The sequence below is a fragment of the Salvelinus fontinalis genome, chromosome 33 (genome assembly GCF_029448725.1).
Source record: "Salvelinus fontinalis isolate EN_2023a chromosome 33, ASM2944872v1, whole genome shotgun sequence".
NCBI classification, from domain to species: domain Eukaryota; kingdom Metazoa; phylum Chordata; class Actinopteri; order Salmoniformes; family Salmonidae; genus Salvelinus; species Salvelinus fontinalis.
In genome coordinates this window covers 48,830,877-48,857,179 of record NC_074697.1, presented here as the reverse complement: position 1 = coordinate 48,857,179, position 26,303 = coordinate 48,830,877, and the positions used below count along the sequence as shown (strand labels likewise).

Genomic DNA, 26,303 nt, shown 5'->3' with positions numbered 1-26,303 from the left:
GCTAATATGATATGTTCTGACACTCTTCTGTCAGTTTTCTCCTCGAAAGCAGAGAGAAGGGAACCTCCGTTTTATGGTTGTCATTACAGAGGTTGTTTCACTTTAGATATTGAAGAGTTTAATATTTTAGATTATTATTTTTTTAATTTTTTTATCTGAAATGAAAATGATTTACAAACGACTCGCACGCACACGAACACTCACATAGGCACATTAGTTAGTTGAGTATCATCTATATTCGCAATATGCTTAGGTTCACAATCCGCTTAGGTTGTTCAGGTAACAGTTTGGTCTAGTGGGACACGTACTTGCTTCGACTGACAATTGAATTGTCATTTGAAAATTGACCCTTTTTTACCACTGAAATAGGAACTCATCATTCCTAAAGCCCAGTTGCTTGAATGCGTTATGAGGTCAGTGTTTTTCTGTGTTTCTGTCGTAAGTCCTACTTCAATAAGGTAAAGTGCAGGGTGATGCCGGTAAGGTAATCTATTAAGCGTCTAAGTTTATTAGGCTAAGAGGGGTCAGGGGGGAGTGGCACATGTTTAATTACCAGCCCCCCACCCAGGACCCACACATACCCCTCATCATGGCCATGACTTTTCGCTAGCTGAGACGGTCCAAAGGAGATCCTGAATCTGGCTACGTAGAACCAGCCAGAGCCGCAGGTTTGGAGAGGGAGAAAGGGAGGAAAACGGGTGAAAATAGAGAAAGGAAATCAATTATGGGGTGGGGGGGTTAGACGTCAACAAGGCTGTAGGTCACCAGTGTTTGTGTGTGTGTGTGTGTGTGTGTGTGTGTGTGTGTGTGTGTGTGTGTGTGTTGTTTTCCTGGATTCTTGATTACATCATTTTCATTTTAAAGACCGTGCTCCAATTAAGTAATTAGTTGCCCAGGTGTTTCTTTAATTTCCAGATCTGTTCTTAAAAACATGCTGAGCAGACATGCTGACCAGACCAGGACGAGAAAGTGAAAAGCACTGCACCCCCCCAAATCACTCACTCACTCTCTATCTCACACACACACTTGCGTACACACACACACACACACACACACACACGTGCACATACACACACACACACGTGCACATACACACACACACACACGTGCACATACTCACACGCTAGCAGTGCACACTTACACACACATAGTGTTCAAATCACTTTATCAATTAAATATACTGGTAAAAATGTATCCTATTTCTCATAAAGGGTTTTACTCCATGTCTCGATTTAAGCTGGACTGCGGTTGAAACATTCATTTGAATCAGCCATTAAGCAAGATAATCATATTTGAACATTACAATAAAATAATAATATTTTACTATTGCACTCCCACATAATGCACATGCACTAAAAAACAGTGATACACACAGAGAGGGTTTGGTCGTGAAGACGTCATGGTTCAGGCTGTGAAAGCTTCACATTTTAGTGGCACGCCGTGATACAGCACAGACACTGGCTGTCTGCTGACACCCTCACCCTACAGACACACACAGACAGGGAGTCACACACACACACACACACACACACACACACACACACACACACACACACACACACACACACACACACACACACACACACACCTGTCTTTAGTTAACCCACAGTGCAGTCTGCACCTCTCACCCATATATCCCACCCTCCTTATCCCCCCCATCTAACACCCACCCAGCTTGACAGTGCACCGGGCAGGGTAAGTGGACAGATCTAAAAACCCACTTCCTTTCAGGGTAAGTAGAAGGCTTGTGGCTCAAATATTAGGGCTGCGTCTTAAATAACTGCCTATTTCTATTTATTGCACTACCCATAGGGCTCTAGTCAAAAGAAGTGCAATATAGGGCATGGTGGTATTTGGGACGCAGCCTGGGAGCACTGTAATGCGGTCTCTTGTGACTCTAGCACTGCCATTTGAATGTGTCGTGAAAATAGGACGTTTTGGATTTGTATTTGACATCTTTAATAAGCAGATAAATATAGGTATTGCTGTCTGTCTCCATGTGCTGTTTCTGTGTACAGTCGTGGCCAAAAGTTTTGAGAATGACACAAATATACATTTTCACAAAGTCTGCTGCCTCAGTTTGTATGATGGCAATTTGCATATACTCCAGAATGTTATGAAGAGTGATCAGATGAATTACAATTAATTGCAAAGTCCCTCTTTGCCATGCAAATGAACTGAATCCCCAAAAAGATTTCCACTGCATTTCAGCCCTGCCACAAAAGGACCAGCTGACATCATGTCAGTGATTCTCTCGTTAACACAGGTGTGAGTGTTGACGAGGACAAGGCTGGAGATCACTCTGTCATGCTGATTGAGTTCAAATGACAGACTCGAAGCTTCAAAAGGAGGGTGGTGCTTGGAATCATTGTTCTTCCTCTGTCAACCATGTTTACCTGCAAGGAAACACATGCCGTCATCATTGCTTTGTACAAAAAGAGCTTCACAGGCAAGGATATTGTTGCCAGTAAGATTGCACCTAAATCAACCATTTATCGGATCACCAAGAACTTCAAGGAGAGCAGTTCAATTGTTGTGAAGGCTTCAGGGCGCCCAAGAAAGTCCAGCAAGCGGCAGGACCGTCTCCTAAAGTTGATTCAGCTGCGGGATCGGGCACCACCAGTACAGAGCTTGCTCAGGAATGGCAGCAGGCAGGTGTGAGTGCATCTGCACGCACAGTGAGGCGAAGACTTTTGGAGGATGGCCTGGTGTCAAGAAGGGCAGCAAAGAAGCCACTTCTCTCCAGGAAAAACATCAGGGACAGACTGATATTCTGCAAAAGGTACAGGGCTTGGACTGCTGAGGACTAGGGTAAAGTCATTTTCTCTGATGAATCCCCTTTTCCGATTGTTTGGGGCATCCAGAAAAAAGCTTGTCCGGAGAACATCAGTCCTGTGTCATGCCAACAGTAAAGCATCCTGAAACCATTCATGTGTGGAGTTGCTTCTCAGCCAAGAGAGTGGGCTCACTCACAATTTTGCCTAAGAACACAGCCATGAATAAAGAATGGTACCAACACATCCTCCGAGAGCAACTTCTCCCAACCATCCAGGAACAGTTTGGTGACAAACAATGCCTTTTCCAGCAGGATGGAGCACCTTGCCATAAGGCAAAAGTGATAACTAAGTGGCTCAGGGAACAAAACATCGATATTTTGGGTCCATGGCCAGGAAACTCCCCAGACCTTAATCCCATTGAGAACTTGTGGTCAATCCTCAAGAGGCGGGTGGACAAACAAAAACCCACAAATTCTGACAAACTCCAAGCATTGATTATGCAAGAATGGCCTGCCATCAGTCAGGATGTGGCCCAGAAGTTAATTGACAGCATGCCAGGGCGGATTGCAGAGGTCTTGAAAAAGAAGGGTCAACACTGTAAATATTGACTCTTTGCATCAACTTCATGTAATTGTCAATAAAAGCCTTTGACACTTATGAAATGCTTGTAATTATACTTCAGTATTCCATAGTAACATCTGACAAAAATATCCAAAGACACTGAAGCAGCAAACTTTGTGGAAATTAATATTTGTGTCATTCTCAAAACTTTTGGCCACGACTGTATGAATGATTGTTGTGTTTTGTTTGGGTCCCAGAAAGAGCAGCTATCGCTAAAGTCACAGCTAATGGGGAATTCACATTGAAACAAATAATAGGTGTTGCATGCAACATTTCTGACTGTGGCAATTGACTGATAAACTCATGGGTACACTCGCAATGGCTGCCTGGTATTGTAATGCAATCATTTCCACGGTATTTAGCAGTGTTTTATCAACTGATGCTGGATTGCCATGGTAATGTAGAATGTTCATTCAAATGATACTAACTGATGTGGCTCATGCAATGGAATGTATTTTTTGTAATGTCAGTTGACTTGACTTGACAAATCACAGCACAGATTGAAGGGTACTGTAACAGTCCTGACCTGTTTTATGTTGTTTTTATGTGTTTATGGTCAGGGCATGTGTTTTGGGTGGGCAGTCTATGTTATCTGTTTCTATGTTGGTTTTGTTTGCCTGGTATGGCTCTTGATTAGAGGCAGGTGGTTTGCGTTTGCCTCTAATTAAGAGTCATATTTAGGTAGGGCATTCTCACTGTTTGTTTGTGGGTGATTGTCTCCTGTGATGTCTTCGTCGTTGTCGATGTTATTCACTTTCGGAGCTGTTTGGCTGTTCGTGTGTTTTGATGTAACGTTCCTGTTCGTGAGTTTACGTTTGTCTATGTAAGTTTATGTTCAGGTTCCGTTCGTTACGTTTTGTTATTTTGTAAGTTTTGAAAGTGTTTTGTTTTGTTTAGTCGACGTCTTATTTGTAATAAAGATGGCTTATTTCCCTGACTCCGCATTTTGGTCAGAAGATCCTTCTCTCCTCACCTCATCTGAGGATGAGGAGAGCGACAGCCTTAACAGAATCACCCACCAACAAAATGTGACCAAGCGGTATGGGAATGCTCGACGGAGCAACAGGAATTTCTGGACTTGGGAGGAGATCTTGGACGGTAGAGGACCTTGGGCTCAACCAGGGGAATATCGCCGTCCAAAGGAGGAATTGGAAGCAGCGAAGGCGGAGCGGCGCTGGTATGAGGAGGCAGCGCGACGACGCGGTTGGGAGCCCGTGAGTAAGACCAAAAAATTTCTTGGGGGGGGGCACACGAGGAGTGTGGCAAAGCCGGGTAAGATACCCGAGCAAACTCCCCGTGCTTACCGTGGAGGTAGAAGGCGTCGTACTGGTAAGAGACCGTGTTATGCGGTAGAGCGCACGGTGTCCCCAGTACGCGTGCTTAGCCCAGTGCGGGCTATTCCACCTTGCCGCACTGGGAGGGCTAGGTTGGGCATCGAGCCGAGTGCCATGAAGCCGGCCCAACGTATCTGGTCTCCAGTACGTCTCCTCGGGCCGGTGTACATGGCACCAGCCTTACAGGTGGTGTCCCCGGTTCGCCTGCATAGCCCAGTGCGGGCTACTCCACCTCGCCGCACTGGCAGGGCTACGGGGTCCATTCAACCTGGTAGGGTTGGGGAGGCTCGGTGCTCAAGAGCTCGTGTCCTCCTTCACGGTCCGGTAGACCCGGTGCCACCTCCATGTACCAGTCCTCCGGTGGCAGCCCCCCGTACCAGGCTGTCTCTCTGGGTTCTCTCCCCTGCTGTTTCCTCCTCTCCAGCGCAGCCGGTGCCTAGACCACGCACCAGGCTGTCTCTCCTTCTCCTCCCTACAGAGCTATCTGTCTCCCCAGCGCCATCTGAGCCATCCGTCTCCCCAGCGCCATCTGAGCCATCCGTCTCCCCAGCGCCATCTGAGCCATCCGTCTCCCCAGCGCCATCTGAGCCATCCGTCTCTCCAGCGCCATCTGAGCCATCCGTCTCCCCAGCGCCGTCTGAGCCATCCGTCTGCCATGAGCCTGCAAAGCCGCCCGTCTGCCATGAGCCTGCAAAGCCGCCCGTCTGCCATGAGCCTACAGAGCCATCCGCCAGACAGGAGCCGCTAGAGCCGTCAGCCAGACAGGAGCCGCTAGAGCCGCCAGCCAGACAGGATCTGCCAGAGCCGCCAACCAGACAGGATCTGCCAGAGCCGCCAACCAGACAGGATCTGCCAGAGCCGCCAACCAGACAGGATCTGCCAGAGCCGCCAGCGAGCCATGAGCAGCCAGAGCCGTCAGAGAGCCATGAGCAGCCAGAGCCGTCAGAGAGCCATGAGCAGCCAGAGCCGTCAGAGAGCCATGAGCAGCCAGAGCCGTCAGCCTGCCATGAGCGTCGAGAGCCGTCAGCCTGCCATGAGCGTCGAGAGCCGTCAGAGAGCCATGAGCGTCGAGAGCCGTCAGCCTGCCATGAGCGTCGAGAGCCGTCAGCCTGCCATGAGCGTCGAGAGCCGTCAGCCTGCCATGAGCGTCGAGAGCCGTCAGTCTGCCATGAGCGTCGAGAGCCGTCAGCCTGCATGGACCTGCCAGAGCCGTCCAGCCAGGACCTGCCAGAGTCCTTCAGCCGGGATCTGCCCCTTGTCCCGGTGTTGCCCCTTGTCCCGGTGCTGCCCCTTGTCCCGGTGCTGCCCCTTGTCCCGGTGCTGCCCCTTGTCCCGGTGCTGCCCCTTGTCCCGGTGCTGCCCCTTGTCCCGGTGCTGCCCCTTGTCCCGGTGCTGCCCCTTGTCCCGGTGCTGCCCCTTATTCCGGTGCTGGTCCTTATCCTGGTGCTGCCCTTTGTTCCGGTGCTGCCCCTTGTCCCGGTGCTACCCCTTGTCCCGGTGCTGCCCATTGTCCCGGTGCTGCCCCTTGTTCCGGTGCTGGCCGTTTATTTAGGGGAGGGTAGTGTTAGGGTGGTCAGTAGAAGGGGTAGACAGAAGAGGGGAGTGACTATGGTGGTATGGGGACAGCGTCCTGAGCCGGAACCACCACCGTGGTCAACTGCCCACCCGGACCCTCCCCTGGACTTTGTGCTGGTGCGCCCGGCGTGCGCATCTTGAGGGGGGGGGGTACTGTAACAGTCCTGACCTGTTTTATGTTGTTTTTATGTGTTTATGGTCAGGGCATGTGTTTTGGGTGGGCAGTCTATGTTATCTGTTTCTATGTTGGTTTTGTTTGCCTGGTATGGCTCTTGATTAGAGGCAGGTGGTTTGCGTTTGCCTCTAATTAAGAGTCATATTTAGGTAGGGCATTCTCACTGTTTGTTTGTGGGTGATTGTCTCCTGTGATGTCTTCGTCGTTGTCGATGTTATTCACTTTCGGAGCTGTTTGGCTGTTCGTGTGTTTTGATGTAACGTTCCTGTTCGTGAGTTTACGTTTGTCTATGTAAGTTTATGTTCAGGTTCCGTTCGTTACGTTTTGTTATTTTGTAAGTTTTGAAAGTGTTTTGTTTTGTTTAGTCGACGTCTTATTTGTAATAAAGATGGCTTATTTCCCTGACTCCGCATTTTGGTCAGAAGATCCTTCTCTCCTCACCTCATCTGAGGATGAGGAGAGCGACAGCCTTAACAGGTACACCTCCTGCTTTTACTTGCTGGCATGGGTACCCACAAAATGGCTGCCAGTACACCCATCATGCCACCATTGACTTGAATGGAGACACCCTTCATATTAATTCTTATTTGTATGCAGAAAAGTGAGTGTGAAAAGTGTGTGTGCAACATGGCATCATTCTATATCTATCTGATCCCAAGGTCTATAGCCATAACAGACTGCAGACAGGTGTGGATTGTCACCCCACTGATTATAGGGGTTGATTGAGGAGAGAGAGGGATGATGGGAAATTAGAAATAGAGATGTTGGAGGAGATAGGAGGTGCTGGGCGTGTGGCGGCGGTGTCTGCCTGTCATTAGGCTCTGTGTTAGGGTAATTCATTCATTATTGGTCCCTTTATTGAGTGAAGAGTGGAGATGATGCGTATCTCTCTAGGAGACATCGGCGAGGCCAGGACGCACAAGGTGTCTGTCCACAGCTGCTCTGACTAGGACACTGGCTGTCAATATGGGGTCACGTACTCAGGAAAAATTCTGGGCCGGAGATTATCCATCCAACCTTCATCTATCTCTCCGTCTGTCTATCCTTCCAACCTTCAACCATCCGTACATCCATCCATCTTAAACCCTACTGAAAATGTAAGCTACACATAAAAAAACATTGAAAAGACGAGATTGTATTAATAGCAATGTCATTTAAACACATTTGTGCTTCAAGTAAAACTCAGGGCTCAGGAGAGGGCTGTCATAGTCTTTCGTGTTGCTGTTCAGTTTGTATTGTATTGTGATACTTTAGGTTATCAGAGTGAGCTTTGGGTTTAGTATAGAGGGGATCCCCTGAATCGCTAGTGGGGCTCCCAGATTTACACAGAGGTCGGTGGTCATGATTGGTGTATGTGGGACATTAGTGTTGTGACAAGCGACTTCAGGGGTCACACTGAAAATGACAGTGATCAAGGAGAGGGTCCACCCAGGGCAATTGACACAGTGATAAGGATGTTAGGACCACGGGGGCTCGGCACGCGTCACTTACGTATTGATGGGACGTGTGTGTTTTGAGGTGGAGGGGATGCTTGGTTGATAAGGAGCTGTGTGTGTGTGGTCCCATGGGGACCCTGCGATGTGGCTGTGGCAGCATTCATTAGAACAGCTCGGCCACCTGCTGTGGTACTGGGCGGTCCCCTCCCTTGGACATCTGGCCCAGGCTGCCAATGTGTCTCCCTGGTATGACCCCCAAAACCCCCAGCCACAGGGGCCAGCATGACGTGTTAGCATGCATAGCACGGCAGCACTGTAGATCACAACACATCACACAACAGCACCCGACGGCAGCATGCTCTGTCACGACACAACAGTTCAACGTAGCACAGCACAGCTCGGCACAACACGTAAGACAACTTATCAGACGACACAGCACAGCAAAACAGTACACATCACATAAGAGCATATAACAACACAACGAAACAAGTCAGATCACAGTACAGTTCAACATAGCACATATCACAGCTCAACACAACACAATATCTGGCTTATGTCTCCCCCCTGAGTTGGGTTATCAAGTGTATGGGTGATCCCTCTCTAGAGGACAAACAGCTTTGTAGCACTCTATTATGGGACAGCTTGCACACATACCCCTCTTTTTTCCAATAATGTTTCTTGGAATGCAATGATAGTCAAATCATCTCTATGTGGTTCATATAATGATGGGTTGAGTCAACTTGCACTGGTTTTTATCTGCTGTTATTTACCCATCTGATGTTATTTTCTCTGTGTTACTCTTTCTGTTTCTCTCCCATCTCGCTTGCTACCACTGTCTTTTCCCCCTTGCTTTCTCTATCCAACTCCCTCTCCTCCCCTCATTGAGATCTCATTTGTCAAGGCCGGGAGCAGCAGACAGGCAGCAGGGTATTAGTTATGCAAATATTGACATGCCGCTTTGGCCTGGTAGCTATCAATTGAAATCAGCAAATCGATGGGCCTAATAGCTCCTCATTACGCACTTGATGCATTTTCAGGGCTAGCATCAGAAGCTGTCAGCGCGCCGTAATCAATGCAGTCCAGAACTATTACCTGACCACCGGGCCAGACACCTTTTTAATAACCCCGCCTTTGTTTCTGTTTTTGCTTTTTCTCTGGGCAGCGATGGGCTGGCTAAGACTGTGCTTTAAGATTTACTGAGCGATCTGTGCGGAGGTAAATACCTGGAGGTAGCACTCACGTGTGCGTTCACACACATTACTAACACACACACACACACACACAATAGCTTTGGTTTACGCTGATGAAGAGCTAAGCTAAATCACTGGGGCTTCACTTTGAGGGAACACTCCCAAACAGACAGGGCCAGATGGATAGATAAAACATGTGTCTTTTAGTGGAAATGCTGGTTAATGGATTTTAAGATTATATTGAATTGATATGTATCCTCATGCATAAACTCAGTTCGGGCAGATATATGAAAATTGTACAGTTGACCTGGTTTTGCTCCTCTGTTGCTTTATTTCAATAATCGGACATTTGGTTTGAACATGGATATTTGGGTTAGTGATAACTTGATGTTTTCGGGCTGAGAAGATCAGTGTTCATCCAGTTTGGTTTGAACGTATTCCCAAACCCAGTCATGTATTAAACAACATGTTTAGGCCTCAAGAAGAAGCACTTTGATGCGTAAGGAAGTGCTACAGTCAATGCCCCCTAGCGCTGAATGAAACTAACCGTTTGATGCCAAGTGATCCATGTGTTCAGTGTACTTAGCTTAGCGCGAGGTTACGCAAACAACAATAGCAACACACAGGTAGGCCAAGACCCACAGGGGATCCACCAATAGGAACATAGCTGCTCCGGTTGCTCTGTTATCCTGGCGTACAGGTAAGGAAGGTGGTAAACAGAGGTGAGTAAAAGTGTGTGTACAGTATCTGTGTATGTCTCTCTGTGTGCATGTGCAGGACTGTGTGTGTACATCTGCGCGTGTGTGTGTTGGCGGGTTGTGGCAGGGATAAATCATTGGAGGCGAGGGTTATTGGAAATGCAGGGAGATGAAAGACTGAAGAAGCCAGTAATTGCCTTAAAGATCAGACTACAAAGCATTACTTTAGATTTTACTAGGCCAGCCGGCAACAAAAGAGCGGGTAATTTATGAGCTCAGTGTAAAAGAATAGCATAATTGCATTAAAAATGTATGATAATGAGCCCTAAAATGGGGAAGGTGGTTATTATGAAAGTTTGTATTCATCTTCCGCAGCTTGACTGATGGCTAGTGGCTTGATTAATGGCTTAATTTCTATCAATTAGCGAGCGAAAAAAAATCGAATGCGAGGCGATCCCCTAAATTGAGCATTGAATTACATATTTTACTGCAGTGCTAAGAGGGAGGAGGGGGGCAGGGGGCTCTGGCACTCACTGGAGCCGGGACACTGATGAGGGAGGTTGTGTGTTTCTGTCTGGCTGTCTTTTGCCGTATGTGCTGTACATGCAATTTCTTTAATGGTGTTACGCTGCGGTGTTTGTGTTAATGCAGTGTTATGTTATGAAACAACAGGGGTCTTGCTATGGACCGACAGTACCATGTAGGATCATTCCCAGTGGTAGCGCCAGCCATCCCAACCGAAGCCAGCTCTACTCTGTCCAATTACATCCGCCATGTCAACAGTTGTCAAATTTGCCGTTTTTCCCGCTCACCTTTTTTATTTCTTATTTTAATGTCACCATTAGGGTGGTCTTATATAAATATAACTCCAAAGCACCTTTTGAATGTACTTTTAATTTGTGACCGACCTCGACACGACGTACAGTTCGTTTCTCTTATTTATTTGCCCGGGCAAAATGAGTGCCGTCGTAATTTAGCTTGTGAGGAATGCGCTCAATTACTGGAATTAATCATTAGCAGCAATATATTCAGCTCTCGCTGTTACTGATTGACACGAGGATTGACAAACGGTCTGGCACTGTAAAAATCTGTAGTAAAACAGCGCTATCCTCTGTTTGGATTCTGTCACTGCAGCAGAAACGCCATCTTGCTCGCTCTGTCTCTCTCTCTGACACACACGCACACACACACTTTCTGTCCCGGATGGCTCAGGAAATCTGCTTTCTTTCATTGGTGTTACTGATTTTCTCTCCTCTCCACCTTCTTAATCAATGAAGTAGACAAACAGCTATTTTGAGGGCACAATACGCTATTGATTCCGGGTTGCTCATCAGGATGCTGTTGGACTAATTTTGGTAATGAGTTTGCAAGTGTTTTCTGCCCATCCCACACACTTAACACACACACATGCACATACACACACAGCCTAATAGGCAGATCAATCACTAACCATTATTAAGCTCATTATAACCAGTGAATACAAGGATGAAAAATGTAAGGACTCTCAATATGGTCCAGTGTATTGATCATTCTGGTTTCACACCCCAACAGGTCACTCATAATGGGTATAAGACCAGAAGGCCTACTTCACTGTTTACAGACATTTTTGGATGGAGAACTGCATGGAGAATCATACTGCAGTTGAATGAAAGTATTGAGCTGAAAAATGCATAATAAAAAGTCAAATTAAAAATAAACAGTCATAAATATACAGTTCTGATGGTAATGGTGGCTTTTCTACTGAGCCGGCTGGTGAAATGAACACAATGAACAGGAGGTTAGGTAGACAACATGTCAACACATCTCTGAGGAGTGTATACGGGACAATGTCAATAAAGTTGTTTCAAACAGAAATGTCAGTGGTACATTGAAGGCATTCTTTCTAGTCTTTTCCTGTCTCTTTATGTCCCCCTCTCGCTTGTCTCTGTCTTTCTCTCATCGCTGACAGACGAGCTCTGCCAGTAATGTGGGGACAATCGAGTCGCGCCGCTAAATTAATTAGCCGGATGATGTGTCAATATTCAATATTAACTTTGACCTCCCTGCTCTCCACTCCGCTGCTCGGCCAGCGCGGGTATTGATTTTTGTCTGGTCTGTAGCTGGTCCCGGACTTCTCTCTCAAAGTCCATTATTTTTAATTTTTCGATGAAATACATATCTTTCCCCACTGACATCTGTCAAACCGCATATGGAAGTCATTTTATCTACAAATAATGTGTTTGTCAAAAAGTATGAGGCTTTAATGGATTCCGTGGGCCTCGTCCGTCCACTTTGTCACCTGCTCGAAAGGGCTGTCATTGATATATCTGGGCAGATAGGGTAGGAGGGGGCTACGGTATGTGTGTGTGTGTGTGTGTGTGTGTGTGTGTGTGTGTGTGTGTGTGTGTGTGTGTGTGTGTCCTTTATTAAGACTCTTACCACAGAGTGCGGAGGGTGAATTCATCGATCACTGATTGAAAAAACGGGATTCATGGTTGACCAGTTGACGGATTTGACTCTCCTTCAAACTTGGACACACACATACGCGCACAATACTCCTGATGATGCTGTGGCTGTCATGTGAAGGACAGGCCACAGTCTTCAGAAGGATATTGGACCGGCGCTCCCGTTCTCCATCTTGCTGCACATTCATGGTAATAACTATTTTTGGAGACGCCACATCTATTTTTCTTGCTGCTCTTCTCCTCACGTCACAAGACATACTGTCATGGATCGAAGGCTTAATTCCACTTGTCAGTCAGTTGTCCAATTATCCCAGTAAATAAAAATGGAAACAAAGTTTGTTTGAGCAACGTTGTCCTCCTTTTTTTGTTACTTTTACCTCACTGTGTGTGTGTGTGCGTGCCTGCAGTGTGGACTGAGGCAAAAATTGAGAAGTGTGTGTGTGTTGCTGTGCCGCTCACATTTACCCAATGAGAACCAGAACAAATATGAATCTATTCATTAAACACGCGCCCCAGAAAGATATGTTGTGACAACTTCTTTGTGGCAGTTAATGGATGCATTTCATTCCTGTCATTTGCTCAAAACGGTGCATCTTCGGTGTGTGTGTGAGTGTATTTGTGTGTGTGAGTGTGAGTGTATTTGTCCGTGTGTGTGTTCTAGTGCGCACTCGGATTTTACGCATCTGTGTTATTCATTGTGAGCCATTACAACCCACACCTGTTCATTGAAACTTTAATTTCCCTACAAGGTACTGTAGTCGCAGCTTTTGTTATTGAAGGATATGCAGACTCACTGGAGGTCTCTCTCTGTGCACCTCTCTCTTCTACATGGAACTCAGACAGGAGTGTCTCTCAGATTGACAGCTAGATAGATGGAAGTGTGCAGGGGAGGATAAAAGGATAGGCAAGCGAGGGATGAATATTGACTGATTGGTGGAGAGATTGACAGGCGAAAGAAGAAAAGTATTGTTCAGACTCTTACAGTTCCTACCTTTCCAGACACACGTTCATAAATCAAAAATGTGCCTTCCGCCTACGTCTTTTTAATTTGATGCCTAAAATTTTGATTTATTTAGATTTTTTACACTTTAAATAGTTTCATTGTAAGAGAATCGGCTGTGCTTACTGAGATTTGCTTAAAGGGGGAATCAACAGTTGAAACAATAACATAGCGGCCACCCCACCTCTGTTTTGGTTAACAGCTGAGGGATGGGCCTGGTGAAATGAAACTACTCTTAATTTCATAGACAGGGCTTTTGAGGCAATGACTGATCATCCAATATATCACAATTACAGCTTTCCTAAATATACTGTGGTCCTCAGATACATCCCAAAAGCACTACTTTTGGCCCATAGGGCTCTGGTCAAAGTAGTGCACAATATAGGCAATAGGGTGCCATTTGGGACTGATCAACCTTCTCTGTTGTTTGTTTGTCTTCTTTCATGGAGGTAGGCCCCAGCCCTGACCCCTGTCATGACCCCCTATCTAATCTCTCCTTTAAAATAATACAGAGATTTGGTCACATCAGAGATTTCTTAGCAGGTGCCAAAGAGCATTACTACCAGAGAACCTGGCCATCAACCTGGAGTCAAGCATCCTAAATGTAATTGGTTCACTTCCCCTGATGTCCCTGCTGTGTCAACGTGACTCGAGGGCGGCTAACAAATCCCAGTGTGTGTGACCTCTCCCCCCTGCTAACCTCTTCCTCCTCTCTTTCTCTCTCTCGCTCTTTTTCTGTGTTTCTGTTTCCAGAGGGGACGTCGCTGGCGGAGCAAGTGCGAAGGATAAAGGACATTGAGGCCATTGAGAGCGAATCCTTTGTTCCCCAGGCTTTCAAATCATCCCGAGACGGTGTCAAGGTGCGTTTTCTCTCTCTCCTTCTCTGTTCACTTCTTTCACTCTCTTATTTGATTTTTTCCCTCCCCCCTCCAGTTTTTATTCCATCTGTCCGAGGGCGGCTCCCGCACCCAAATTAAACCATTCCCATTCAATGCCGTTTGCTCCATCCGTTTGTTCAAGAGGAGAGAGGGGGCCTGCCGGGACTGTTTTTTTGATCTACTTGGCCGCCACAAAAGCCACTGCGGCGGGCCTCTGTCCCTCGCCCTCTCTCTCTCTGTCTCCACAGACACAGCGGCAGAAGCACAGAAGTCATTATTGAAATGCTCCTGCCTGAGAAAACGTGGAGGATATTAGATTTGTTGGCAATCATTGCCGATCCTGGGAGGGTTAGGACTAAAGGTGACAGTCCAAGTGGAGCGGGTTGATAGATTACACCCGGCACTGGGACCGGGACCTGTGTCTATCGCTCTGTGTGCTGTTGCTCTTTCTTTATCTCTCTCTCGTTCACTCATCACGGCTCTACCTGGCCCGTGTAAGTGGTGTGACAGGCAAAGGGACGCGATAGATTATAGTTGAATCCACTGATTGTAAGTCGCTCTGGATAAGAGCGTGTGCTAAATGACCAAAGTTTAAATGTAATTGAGGTACTTCTTGTAGTTAAGGGTCCTCAGCTCAGAAGCGCAGTCCCTAACCGGTGGCTCCCAGAGGCCAAACACCTGCAGCCCTCTCCAGTTAGCACTCAATTATCCACCGATGTACACCCGGCATCTTCAAATAGAGGCCCTAATAAAATAATAATGTAAGTCAAGTTCTAACCCCCTTCCATCCCCACTCGGGTGAGAATTTTCCATCAGGCTCCACACGCACGCACATACACCCTCCTCAGTTTTAGGTTTTATTTATTCACGCCAAAGAAAAGAAGTGAAAGACAAAACAGTACAGATTTTTTTTAAAGGGTAAAAACGGTGTCCCTCCCGGCTGCAGGAAGTGAATGTGTTAAACAAAGTTGCGCTCACACACACACAGCTCAGAAGACCCAGTTAGTACTTCAGACCTATACTCACACTGTCATCTTCTGGCCAAACACGAAACTGCATTTGCTGGATTTGTCATTCCTCTGCACTAGTGTTCTAGCTTGTTTATGCAAGCAGTACATTTGCTGTTCTTGTCAGAAAATTTGATGTGATGAATAAATGGGATATTACACTACTATACCATGTGATTGATATGTGTAATCTGACTTGGTGTGATGTAGAATTCCAAAATTCTGGTTACTTTCCCAAAATTCCTAGGTTTCCCAGAAATGCAGACTAGAAGATTCCTGGAATGTGGAGGGAATAAGCAGGAAGTCTAGAATCCCCTAACCAGGATATCTGGAGAACCTGGGAATTTTGCAGCCCTTGTGTAATGTTAGATCAATTGTTATTCTGTATGTGTTTTTAGACCGAGGCAGTGAAAGTTGAGCAGGAACCGGACGACCCACCTCTGCTCCTTCCAGACATCAGCTCTCTACCTACCACAATCCGCTACAACGACAGCGACACGCTAGCACACCCCAGTGTAAGTTCTCCCCTATCACAACACACGCACTCTTTTCTGATTGGGACACACAAATGCACACACACAGAGGAATATGAAAGGTTACTGAAGTATTGCATAGATTGTCTCAGGGTGTTGGGCCCACTTATCACCCACACATGTCCCCTCAGAATCTTTCACACACACACACACCTCACGACAATCAAACATTTCCATCCACACAGAGTCAGGCCTTAGAATAGGAAATGAAGCCTAACTTTAACCCCCCCCCCTCCTTGGAAGAGCTGTGTGGAGTCATTTATCTCCCCGCGGGGGAAAGTGAGTTAGCCCTGACACATACAGATCAAGCCTATGACAGCCTGATCTATGGCAGCAATATGCCCCAGGCGGGGGAGAGCCAATCAGGAATAATGATTCCCCATTACCCCTACTGTAGATACTGTCATCGCAAACTCGTTACTGCTGCGACTCCCCAGAACCTGGGCCATGGGGGTGGGGGTGGGGGGGACTGATCTAGTCATCGTGTCGAACCCTAGATAACACACGGCGAACGGTGTACACCCCATACTGTGGTTTAGGCCGTGTGTGTGTGCGTCGTCGTGTTTAAGGCGAGAGATGAGTGATTTACAAGGCCATTACACACCAGACACTGCATATTTAGCTCTCCTAAGCTATCAGACTCACGTTGGATAAATCAAACGTCATTATATACACACAGAGACAATGGATATGGAGGTGATCTGTCTTTTGAAGGGGTTTTCTTTGTCAGATGGCCCGTGCTCTGACAGGCTGCAGTGGATCTTTAGGGTGTCTTTAACCTCCAAATTGTAGAAAACAATAGAAACCTGCACTTACATTTGCCTTAAGTGAATTGTGTGACCGGGTTGTAATCATATGGTTCCCTTGACAAATGTTCTCATCAAGGCAGAGAATGTAGGCCTCTTAGTAGGGTTTAAAAATTCTAACAAAGGTTTTGGATAACCAGGGAATTTTGGGAAAGATACCGGAATATTGTGTTCCTACTTCTTAGTGTGCTGCACATGATTTTCAATGGGGAAAATAAATGATCTAGACAATAATCCATACAAAAAAATCCATATACTAGACACACACACTCGCCGGACAGTTTATTAGGTACACCCATCTAGTACCGGGTCGGACCCCCTTGGCCTCCAGAATAGCCTGAATTCTTTGCGGCATGGATTCTACAAGGTGTCAAAAAGGTTTGTTGCACTATTGGTATCAAGGGATCTAACGTGTGCCAGGAAGACATTCCCCACACCAGTATTCCACCGCCAACAACCTGTACCAGGCAGGATGGGTCCATGGACTCGTGCTGCTTACGCCAAATCCTGACTCTGTCATCAGCATGACGCAACAATTGTTCAGTTCAAAGTTGCTTAGGTCACTCGTTTTGCCCATTCTAACGTTCAACCGAACAGTAACTGAATGCCTCAATGCCTGTCTGCCTGCTTTAAATAGCAAACCACGGCCATGTGACTCGCTATGAAGAAGTGATCAATTTTCGCGAACAGGGTGGTGTACCTAATAAACTGTCCGGTAAGTGTACTTCTCTGTCACCCACCACAGCCATGCAGCCCCAGTAGTATCCCATCATGGCTAATCTGACCTGGGTTCAAAAAGTGATTTATGTTTTAATTTCTTTGAGTGTTCGTTTGAGCCTGTCCGAAGTTCCTGGTGAGCGAGGTTTGCACTTTTGGGATTATTCCACTGGTAGCGCTGCGCTAGCCACATATACACTGAGTGTACAAAACATTCATATTGAGTTGCTGGTCCATGTTGACTCCAATGCTTCCCACAGTTTTGTCAAGTTGGCTGGATGTCCTTTGGGTGGTGGAACATTCTTGATAGACAAGGGAAACGGTTGAGCGTGTAAAACCCAGCAGCGTTGCAGTTCTTGACACAAACTAGTGCGCCTGGCACCTACTACCATACCCCGTTCACTTTGACACATCCTGTATGAAAAAGCACACTGAGCACCGGGAAGAGGTGGCACTGTATGACGGAACACCACACCAGAGTGAGCTCGGTCAGGATCATTGCAGACGCCCATGCTCCCCCATTGCAGACACATGTACACCTTGCTATACTGACCTAAAGTCTTCCTCTAATGTAGTATAGATTATCTGATTGTTGCACCCACTCATCCCTCACTTTCTCAACCACACATCTCCCCTCAGATTCTTTCACATGCACAAATGCACACACAGTTTTCTCCAGACCCTGTCACTCATCCCTATAACTTTCATGTCTGGTTGTTTGTGTGTTCTGTTATTTATCCATATGTGTCTAACCAGTGTGCTTTACTCCTTTCTGTGTTCTCCTCTAGTTGTTCCTGGACAAGGAGAAGGCCGAGGAGCTGTGGCTCAACAGGCTGATGTCCCTCCGCCAGGAGAGGCTCATGGGAAGTCCTGTGCCCTGATTGGACCAGCAGCTCCCCGGACCAATAGAATCGTCTGAATTGAGGAAACTTTGGTCCTGGACTAAATCCACCTGTCCTCACCATGAGTAGGGCCAGTAGTTTTTCCTGACCACGTGACCTGGCTCTAGTTAGTCTATCCTTGTCAGGTCACACAGTCAGGAACAACTCCCTGTTCCTAAACATAAACCTTTATAAATGTTTATTGAACCTCTCATTCACTGGACTTCCCTCAGACTTTTTGTCAAGAAACTTCTGTCTTTTTAAGAAGATTCATATATAGTTGATTTGTTTATCCCAAATGAGTTGTTCAAATGCACAGAAAATGTGCACTGTCTGTTGGATATATCAAACGTTGATAAATTGTGTTTGTGTTAAATTTGAATAAATATTCTCCCCGGTGAAGAAAAGCCTTGATTAGTAGACTGATTCCTGTTTAATAGACTGTTTGAACCTGATGTTTCTCAGTTAGGCTACAGTGCCTTCAGAAAGTATTCACACCCCTTTACTCTTTCCACATTTTGTGTTACACCTTCAATTTAAAATGGATTAAATTGAAATTTTGTTGTCACACATAATACCCCAATTTGCTTAACAATTCACATAATGAGTTGCATGGACTCACTCTGTGTGCAATAATAGTGTTTAACATACTTTTTGAATGACTACCTCATCTCTGTACCGCACACATACAATTATCTGTAAGGTTCCTCAGTCGAGCAGTGAATTTAAAACACAGATTCCACCACAAAGGCAACGGAAGTTTTCCAATACCTTGCAAAGGGCACCTATTGGTAGATGGGCCTTTTTTTTAAAGCAGACATTGAATATCCCTTTGAGCATAGGGAAGTTATTAATTACACTTTGAATGGTGTATCATTCAGTCACTACACAGGCATCCTTCCTAACTCAGTTGCTGGAGAGGAAGGAAACCGCTCAGGGAATTCACTATAATGACTTTAAAACAGTTACTAAGTTTAATGGCTGTGATAGCAGAAAACTGAGGATGGAACAATAACATTGTCAGTACTACACAATGCTAACCTAATTGACAGAGTGAAATGAAGGAAGCCTGTACATAATACAAAATATTCCAAAACATGCATCATGTTTGCAACAAGGCACTGAAGTAATACTGCAAAAAATGTGGCAAAGCAATTAACTTTTTGTCCTGAATACAAAGTGTTATGTTTGGGGCAAATCCAATACATCACATTACTGTGTACAACTCTCCATATTTTCAAGCATAGCGGTGGCTGCATCATGTTATGGATATGCTTGTAATTGTTGAGGACTGGGGAATTTTTCCAGGATAAAAAAGAAACGGACTGGAGCTAAGTACAAGCAAAATCCTAGAGGAAAACCTGGTTCAGTCTGCTTTCCACGAGAGACTGGGAGATTAATTCAGCAGAGACAATAACCTAAAACACAAGGCCAAATCTACACTGGAGTTGCTTACCAAAAAGACAGTGAATATTCTTGAGTGGCCGAGTTATAATTTTGACTTAAATCTGCTTCAAAATATGTCCATTTTTTAAAATGGTTGTCTAGCAATGATTTGACAGAGCTTGAAGAATTTTGAAAAGAAAAATGGCCAGTGCTGTCGGTGATTTATTTAGAATTCACACTTAACCAGCATGGCTACCACAGCATTCTGCAATGATACGCCATCCCATCTGGTTTGCGCTTAGTGGGACGATCATTTGTTTTTCAACAGGACAATGACCCAACACACCTCCTGGCTGTGTAAGGACTATTTGACCAAGGAGGAGAGTGATGGAGTGCTTCATCAGATGACCTGGCCTCCACAAATTACTCAACCCAATAGAGATGAGTTGGAGCGCAGAGTGAAGGAAAAGCAGCCAACAAGTGCTCAGCATATGTGGGAACTCCATCAAGACTGTTGGAAAAGCATTCCAGGTGAAGCTGGTTGAGAGAATGCCAAGAGTGTGCAAAGCTGTCATCAAGGAAAAGGGTGGCTACTTTGAAGAATTTCAAGTATAAAATATATTTTGATATGTTTAACACTTTTTGGGTTACTATATTTTGGGTCTACCGTTTTGCGCAGGCACTGCATCTCAGTGCTTGAGTCGCCACTACAGACACCCTGGTTCGAATCCAGGCTGTATCACAACCGGCCTTGATTGGGAGTCCCATAGGGCGGCCCACAATTGGCCCAGCGTCGTGCGGGTTTGGCCGGTGTAGGCCGTCATTGTAAATAAGAATTTGTTCTTAACTGACTTGCCTAGTTAAATAAACGTTACACGTTACACGTTGTCTGTGTGCATGGACCATTTCAGATTGTCAGTGATGTGCCGAGGAACTTGAAGCTTTTCACCCTCTTCACCCTCTCTTCTCCCTGTCGATGAGGATGGGGGCATGCTCTCTCTGCTGTGTCCTGAAGTCCACAATCAGCTCCTTCATAGTGTTGACATCAAATTTAAGGTTGTTTTCCTAGCACCACTCCGCCAGGGCCCTCATCTCTTCCCATGTAGGCGTTCTCGTGATTGTTGGTAATCAGGCCTACCAATGTTGTGTCGTCAGCAAACTTTAGGAGATGTGTTATGACAATAAGATGGCTGTCCAGCTTCCTCAGATGTGTCAGATCTATTTTCCTTGTTCTTAATAGAGCTCTGATGACTTATAATGCTGACCTATCTGCCTGTGAGAGTCAGGTGAGTCACAGTACACAAATAGAGCCCAGCGTTCTGTGTTCCTGTCTGGGCAGTGGGGTGGCTGAGGGCTGGCCAGGTCCAGACTGCCGCTCTATTTGTAGGCTGGGGCAGATGGTAGACTTGGAAAGAGATGGAGGATCGTGGGTAGCTCTCGTACTCCCAGGCCGCCCGTATACTAGTGAAATGTCACCGTGAGCGTGAACATACCTCAAGTTTTATAGGCAAATTATTTGGAAATGTTCCCATTTTCTTTTTTTCTGAATGAATTATTATTTATATGGCCTTTGTATTTGTGTTTTTGTGTGCATCATGATTGCAAGTGGGTGTGTTCCCTGTCATATGCATGCTCGAGCACATGTGATTTTACACGTCTGTATCTATTTTCTGTGTGTGTGTGTGTGTGTGTGTGTGTGTGTGTGTGTGTGTGTGTGTGTGTGTGTGTGTGTGTGTGTGTGTGTGTGTGTGTGTGTGTGTGTGTGACTGTGCGCTCGCTCATGTGTGTGTGTTGTATGTTGATGGTGGGCTTCAAGGGGGTCTGTTGGTTACTCTCAGCAGATGGTCCTCCTTACATCAGTCAGCCGCATGCTAGAGTGTCGGGTAGCAAAGCCCACTCCCAGAGAGCCTGGTGTTCTTACAGTCAGCTGTTACTAAACATTTAGACAAAGGGCCACTTTTGTCAACTACAAGCAGGAGGATTCAGATTTCTGTGTGATGAGGCTACAGTAGAGGCCTTCTGACAAACACTTGACTACATGGCTTATTAATCATTAGAAGCACAGGGTTTAATGTAGGGGTTTTTAGTATACTTTTATAGCTTGTTTCATAATTTGCCTCCAGAAGAGGAGCTCGAGTTACCAGATAAACTAGAGACATTAAAATCTCCATCCTCGTCATTGAAATGTAAATGTGTTGCTTGTTTGCTTTTTATGGGCTTTGAGATTACTTTCTGTAATGAAAAGCTCTATACAAGTTTGTTTGGCCTTTTTTCTTCATGGATGACTTCCTTACATTTGACCTTACGTGTGCAATGCTCCACCGTTTTCAACATTCTATCCTCAATGAGCTCGAGAAGATCCGATGATTTGATCCCGATTCGATAACCCTCGCCGCTATCATCCAATCACAATGTTTGTGCAAATTAGACTGATCGGAAAACGTTCAAACTTTGATAGAAGCGGTGAAGTAGGCAATGGAATGCAGACGTTCCATTGACCAGATTGGCGCACATTCAACAAATCTGGTCTAACAAAGTGGATATTCTTCAAATTCGTCATATCGACTCGGACTATGAATGTATATAGAAGTGTTATACCTACACAGTCCTAGTCGGTATTCACGTAATAATAAGATAATGTTGCAATGTTTTACGTGAATACCTACTAGAACTGTGTAGGTATAATACTTTTTTATGCACACATAGTCCGAGTCAATATTCACGCAATAATATGGAATTCCCTCGACCATGGTGGACAACCATCTTCCAGGAGAGCTAATAGGTGTGCAGGCTTTTATTCCTGTCCCTCTCAAACAAACCACATTTTAGAAATGAGCTGCTCAACCGGATCTTGATAAACAGACTGATGTGTTTGTGTTATGCTGATGAAGGAGGACCCAAAAGCGACGAAATAGAAACAGAGTCTTTATTCCAGTCTTAGACAAAAACGATACTCCTGATATATCTAAGGTAAAAACAAAACAGGAAAACTGAAATCCTCTCGTCAGTAGAGATGAACGACTGGAGACGCGACCACTAGACACCTGCTCACACGCAGCATCTGATGAAGGCAAAAACACGATAGGGCGGAACAAGGACACAGAACAGCAAACATCAAACAAGAATCCGACAAAGACAGAAGCAGAAAACAGAGGGAGAAATAGGGACTCAAATCAGAGGGCAAAATAGGGGACAGGTGTGAAAGAGTAAATAAGGTCGTTAGGAGAATGAGAACCAGCTGGGAGCAAGAACGGAACGATAGAGAGAGAGAGCGGGAGAGGGAAAAAGGGAGGAGGAGAGAGAGGAAATAGAAAGAGGGAAAGAACCTAATAAGACCAGCAGAGGGAAGCACAGGGACAAGACATGAAGATCAAAGACAAAACATGACAGTTTGAGCAGGGCTTGAACAAAAGCCTGCACATCCAGTAGCTCTCTAGACTGAGGGTTGACCATGTATGTTTAATATAGTTGTTTAACAGATATTCTACTTTGTGGGTTAAGTACCTTGCTCAATAACAGGAGATGGTACTGTACATGGGATCAGAGAGCAGCCTCACAGTGTCGATACCATATTACGCTTACTTTATTATTTGTTTATATGTTAGTTTTAGAATTGATTAAAACAAGCAGAGAACAAGAAAATTGTTTTTTTTTTTACAAAGGTTACGTTTTTGCTCTGAGCCAATGGGGTAGCCTAGGTAACCAAACCCTGGATTGCTGAAGCTATGAATTGGCCATTGAGAGGCTTTGAGGCTCCGCTCGGCCATATTGGCACTCCCTACTAGGAGCAGTCCTCCATAGGAATGAATGGAATTCTACAATATTTCAATGAAATGTTTCAAGGACAAAATTATATTGAAGGGACAAGTTTTAAAAAATTGTTTTTATGTTTAGCTCCCATAATATAATTTTAAAGTATGCATGAAGGTGTCTAAGGGTTTAGGCTTCGATCACACCGTCATTGCATTTTGGTACACCAGAATTACATTCATTTCCAATTAAACGTTTACCTTGCAGCATTGCGTTGCAGAGGCAGTTGCAGTGCGTTCAGTGTGGTGCATATGTTGGATTTATCGCACGTACATGCCTCAACCACTATGTGTAGACGGCTTGACAGAAATGGTAGCAGAAGGTGAATGTTTAACTTTTGTTGTATACATAGCCAGATGATGCTGAGTACTATTTTGCGCAATAACACTGTCGGTGTGTTCGAATCGTTATACAACTCATTGGTTACGACATTCTATCTAATACCCACTAGATCTGTTGGGAACATTCTAACATTGGATGTAATACATTTCATTGTTCATAAATTCACTCTGGCCATCTATGGACACACCCGTAAACATAAACATTGGGCGCGGGGAGAACAGAGGATTCACGTTTATTGCATTTTTTACCACCAACCAATGTGATCACATCACACCAGAGAAGCATTCGCCATTCACACTTCCCCGCCAGTTCATTGTAAAAGCTGTAGCATGTTTTATATCCAGCAAGCAAGAGCAAGGTACTTTCCTCAAGTATATATATACAGTACCAGTCAAAAGTTTGAACACACCTACTCATTCAAGGTTTTTTCTTTATTTTTACTATTTTCTACATTGTAGAATAATAGTAAAGACATCAAAACTATGGAATAACACATATGGAATCATGTAGTAACCAAAAAAGTGTTAAACAAATCAAAATATATTTTATATTCTTGAAAGTAGCCACCCTTTTCCTTGATGACAGCTTTGCACACTCTTGGCATTTTCTCAACCAGCTTCACCTGGAATGCTTTTCCAACAGTCTTGAAGGATTTCCTGCATATGCTGAGCACTTGTTGGCTGCTTTTCCTTCACTCTGCGGTCCAATTCATCCCAAAACATCTCAATTGGGTTGAGATCGGGGGATTGTGGAGGCCAGGTCATCTGAAGCAGCACTCCATCACTCTCCTTCTTGGTCAAATAGCCCTTACACAGCCTGGAGGTGTCATTGTCCTGTTCATCGTCCTGTTGAAAAACAAATTATAGTCCCACTAAGCGCAAACCAGATGGGATGGCGTATCGCTGCAGAATGCTGTGGTAGCCATGCTGGTTAAGTGTGCCTCGAGTTCTAAATAAATCTCTGACAGTGTCACCAGCAAAGCACCATCACACCTCCTCTTCCATGCTTCACGGTGGGAACTACACGTGCGGAGATCATCCGTTCACCTACTCTGCGTCTCACAAAGACACGGCGGTTGAAACCAAAAATCTCAAATTTGGACTCATCAGACCAAAGGACAGATTTCCACCGGTCTAATGTCCGTTGCTCGTGTTTCTTCACCCAAGCAAGTCTCTTATTATTATTGGTGTCCTTTAGTTGTGGTTTCTTTGCAGCAATTCGACCATGAAGGCCTGATTCACGCAGTCTCCTCTGAACAGTTGTTGTTGAGATGTGTGTTACTTGAACTCTGTGAAGCATATATTTGGGCGGCAATTTCTGAGGCGGTCCTCATGAGAGCCATTTTCATCATAACGCTTGATGGTTTTTGTGACTGCACTTGAAGAAACTTTCAAAGTTCTTGAAATTATCCGGATTGAGTGACATTATTGTTTTAAAGTAATGATGGACTGTCGTTTCTCTTTGCGCATTTGATCAGTTTTTGCCATAATATGGACTTGGTATTTTACCAAATAGAGCTATATTCTGTATACCAACGCTACCTTGTCACAACACAACTGATTGGTTCAAACACATTAAGAAGGAAAGAAATTCCACAAATTAACTTTTAACAAGGCACACCTGTTAATTGGAATGCATTCCAGGTGACTACCTTATGAAGCTGCCAAGAGTGTGCAAAGCTGTCAAGGCAAAGGGTGGCTACTTTGAAGAATTTCAAATACTATTTTTTGATTACTACATGATTCCATGTGTTTTTTCATAGTTTTGATGTCTTCACTATTATTCTACAATGTAGAAAATTGTGAAAATAATAAGTGACCAAACTATATTGCTACTTCTGGGACACACATTGGGCTATGCTACTGGTTCAAGAGCTATGCACGGAAGAGAGAGATGCCAGCGGAGATGCAGTATGCATGAATGCCCAAGAATGGGACAGTGAAGATAGATATGTGTAAATTAGAAGTTAATTCATAGGCTGGACTATTAATACACCATTCGAATGCTAGCCTATAAGACCTACTCTACTACAGTGCATTTAGGCGACCACCACCTGTGCTATGCCCACCCGTTTTGTGCCAATGAATTGAAGTTGAACATCCCCAAATACGTCAGTTGAATTAAATGTGCAATAAAAAGTATAGTGCCAAACCTATTTAACCCCCTAGAGTCGATGTCCGTGCAGCGCTGAAATCTAATTAGCATAATAATAAACAGCCCCATAAAAATCTGTACATTTAAAATAGAGAGATCCGTTTTTTTGCATTGGATGATTCCCAATCCACCGCGTCCGCCGATGTCACATTTCCACATATGCTGTGAAAAGTGACAGGGCTAGAGCGGTGTTTGTCAGACCATGAGACATCTCGAAAAATCGTCTGTAGTGTCAGAAAGGTTTGGCCTACAGGTAAAGCTCCACAAAAAAAGATAAGGAGCCAATGACCCTCTCACAAACACGGTTGTTTATTTTTCCGTTATTTTACCAGGTAAGTTGATTGAGAACACGTTCTCATTTACAGCAACAACCTGGGGAATAGTTACAGGGGAGAGGAGGGGGATGAATGAGCCAATCTTAAACTGGGGATTATTAGGTGACCGTGATGGTTTGAGGGCCAGATTGCAAATTTAGCCAGGAGTTAACACCCCTACAATAAGTGCCATGGGATTTTTAAGGACCTCAGAGAGTCAGGACA

The 26,303-nt window shown here is 45.1% G+C and overlaps 1 protein-coding gene across 1 annotated transcript in view; it reads left to right on the top strand.

Moving 5' to 3' along the window:
* Positions 1 to 18,481, top strand: part of LOC129831622 (serine/Arginine-related protein 53-like) — a 31,880-nt gene extending 13,399 nt beyond the window's left edge. The window contains exons 2-4 of the mRNA XM_055894960.1: positions 13,905 to 14,110; positions 15,534 to 15,650; positions 17,980 to 18,481. Coding sequence (XP_055750935.1) covers positions 13,905 to 14,110; positions 15,534 to 15,650; positions 17,980 to 18,072 — 416 coding nt within the window. The 3' untranslated portion in view covers positions 18,073 to 18,481. The remainder of the gene's footprint in view (positions 1 to 13,904; positions 14,111 to 15,533; positions 15,651 to 17,979) is intronic.
* The last annotated feature ends 7,822 nt before the right edge of the window (positions 18,482 to 26,303 follow it).